Source organism: Cucurbita moschata, unplaced genomic scaffold (assembly GCF_002738365.1).
Source record: "Cucurbita moschata cultivar Rifu unplaced genomic scaffold, Cmos_1.0 Cmo_Scf00016, whole genome shotgun sequence".
In the NCBI taxonomy this organism is placed as follows: Eukaryota; Viridiplantae; Streptophyta; class Magnoliopsida; order Cucurbitales; family Cucurbitaceae; genus Cucurbita; species Cucurbita moschata.
This window is the reverse complement of record NW_019268532.1, coordinates 3291502-3293969: the sequence shown is the minus strand read 5'-3', so window position 1 is coordinate 3293969 and position 2468 is coordinate 3291502. Positions and strand designations below refer to the sequence as shown.

At 40.4% G+C, this 2468-nt stretch overlaps 1 protein-coding gene across 3 annotated transcripts in view; it reads left to right on the top strand.

Moving 5' to 3' along the window:
* Positions 1 to 1537: 1537 nt before the first annotated feature.
* Positions 1538 to 2468, top strand: part of LOC111453993 (DNA excision repair protein ERCC-8-like) — a 6165-nt gene continuing 5234 nt past the window's right edge. For 2 of the 3 annotated variants that reach the window (XR_002712342.1, XM_023095251.1), the window contains exon 1: positions 1538 to 1968. Coding sequence is in view for 2 of the 3 variants with exons in the window: in XM_023095251.1 (XP_022951019.1) it covers positions 1819 to 1968 (150 nt within the window). In the remaining variant the exon portion in view is untranslated. The remainder of the gene's footprint in view (positions 1969 to 2468) is intronic. The other variant, XM_023095252.1, reaches the window with a different exon arrangement.

Genomic DNA, 2468 nt, shown 5'->3' with positions numbered 1-2468 from the left:
TTTACATTCTTTTGTGGATCATAATATTGCAATTGGATATTGATGTTTACTGGTTAACTGATGAGATTAGTTCATTGCTTCAAAATCCAGCAACCATCGCAAGTCCCAACCAAGGATTGCAACCTGTTGATATCAGTTGGTAGATCCATTTTTTTAGATTGCTACTCAATTTTTAACCTGTTGATATCAGAAGTAAGGGCCTTGGTGGGTTCCTCATGCTGGTAAATGGCCAGTCCTTTTGGTCAATCAGGAGGCTTGTCCGATGATGAGCAGTCATTGGCTGTCATTTTGGTTCTTCTCATGCTTCAAACATCACATATTTTCATGATCCAACAACTTCTATCTTTTGGTTTTCTCTACAAACATTGCTTTGGCAATGTTTTTTTTTTTTTTTTTGAAAGTTTTTCATTTTTTTATTTTAATGCTTTTGATTGGAGGACTATTTTAACGACCCAGATCCACCGCTAGTGGATATTGTCCTCTTTGGGCTTTCCCTAAACGCTTTAAAACGCCTCTGCTAGGGGAAGATTTCCACACTCTTATAAATGGTGGTTTGTTTTCCTCCCCAACCAATGTGAGACATCACAATCCACCCCCTTCGAGGCCCAGCGTCCTCGTTGGCAATCTATCCTTCCTCCAATTGATGTGGGACCACTCCCAAATTCATCCCCCTTTGGGGCCCAGCGCCCTTACTGGCACACCTTCTCATGTCTACCCTCCCTTCAGGGAACAGCGAGAAGGTTGGCACATCGTTCGATGTCTAGCTCTGATACCATTTGCAACGACCCAGATCCATCGCTAGCCGATATTGTTCTCTTTGGGCTTTCCCTTTCGGGTTTCCCCTCAAGGCTTTAAAACGCGTCTACTAGGAGAAGGTTTCCACACCCTTATAAATGGTGGTTTGTTCTCCTCATCCAACCAATGTGGGACATCACAACTATTATGCTCCTCGGTAATAATATATCCACCGCTAGCAAATATTGTCTACTTCGACTCATTATGTATCGCTTTGAGCCTCATGGTTTTAAAACGTGCTACTAAGAAGAGATTTCTACACCTTTGAATGGTTCGTTCTCTTCTTCAACTAACGTCGGATCTCACAATCCACCCCTTTGAGGGTCAAGTGTCCAATCTATCTCCTTGGGGGATCAGCGTCTTCGCTAGCACATCGCTCAGTGCCCGACTCTACTACCATTTGTAATAACTCAAGTCTACCACTAGTAGATACTATCCACTTTAGTCTGTTGTGCATCGCCGTAAGTCTCACAATTTTAAAACACGTCTACCAGAAAGAAATTTTCCCAAAAGAATGGTTGTGGAAGGGTGGATGAAGAGAATGATGAAGAAATTACAAAATATTCGAACTTAAAAGTAAATCATATATATTATTGATAATAATTAATTAATTTACGATTTATAATTATTACATATCAAGACAAAGTGAGATGCATGTTAGAAGTTTGGGCCAAATTGTTTGTTCTTTGTACGCGTAAGTTTGGATCTGGTAGCCCTAATCACAGGGAAGCCCAAAGCGATCATCTTTCGTCTCTCCGAGTCCCAATAATAATTGAGAGAGAGAGAGAGAGAGAGAGAGAGAGATAACGAAGAAGGAGAAACAGAGAGCACCGAATCAAGAGGAAGCTTCAATTGGTGGCCTCCGAATTGGGGTTGGAGAGAAGGGTAAAACATCCTTGGACTTGACAGATTTTCGACGCAGTGTTTGAAGGAATCAAGTGGGGGAGATACTGTTGCAGGAAAATAGATAGAGACAGAGAGGAAGATACAGCGTTTTTGCATGAGGGCAAAGATGCTTGGAGAATGTGGAAGGATATTAGAGATAGAGAAGCGGGAAAACTCCGCCCAAATTCTTTTGCTAATCGTGTTAAATCCGATCGAGTCAGCAGTCTGCAACTTTCCAATCATAAGGACATTGTCTCTCCCCATCGAGGTTCCGTCAACTCACTTCAGGTAATCCTAGATTTCTTATCCTACATTCAAACAATTTGCATTTTAATGGATTTGAATGAACGAAGTTGGAAATTGTTCGATTATAGTTTCTTTCTGGTTTGAGTTTAGATCTTTTTGCTGTCCAACTTAGTTCTTTTTTGGCCATGTGAATTCGTTTGGGGTGTTATTTACTTGTTGTAATTATCGGATTAGATTGTAAGTTTCCTATTTCTGCTAATCGCACGCTTGACATAATTAATTATTGCCCTCGGGTTGTATTCATTTCAATTAATTGCACAACGCGAAAAAGGAAAGAAGTCTAGTTTGTGGATTTTCCATTTAGTATTGTGACCTACCATTGAAACCAAAAACCTTTAAACGTGTGTAGCTACCGGAGTAGCTGGAATTCTAGGTTCTATCGGTGTAGTTCTAGTTGGAATTTGATGTTGCCGATTGACGGTGGAGGATCCAAACCAGAAGGGAGATTAGTCATTGTTCTTTCTTTTTTTTTTTTTTTTTTT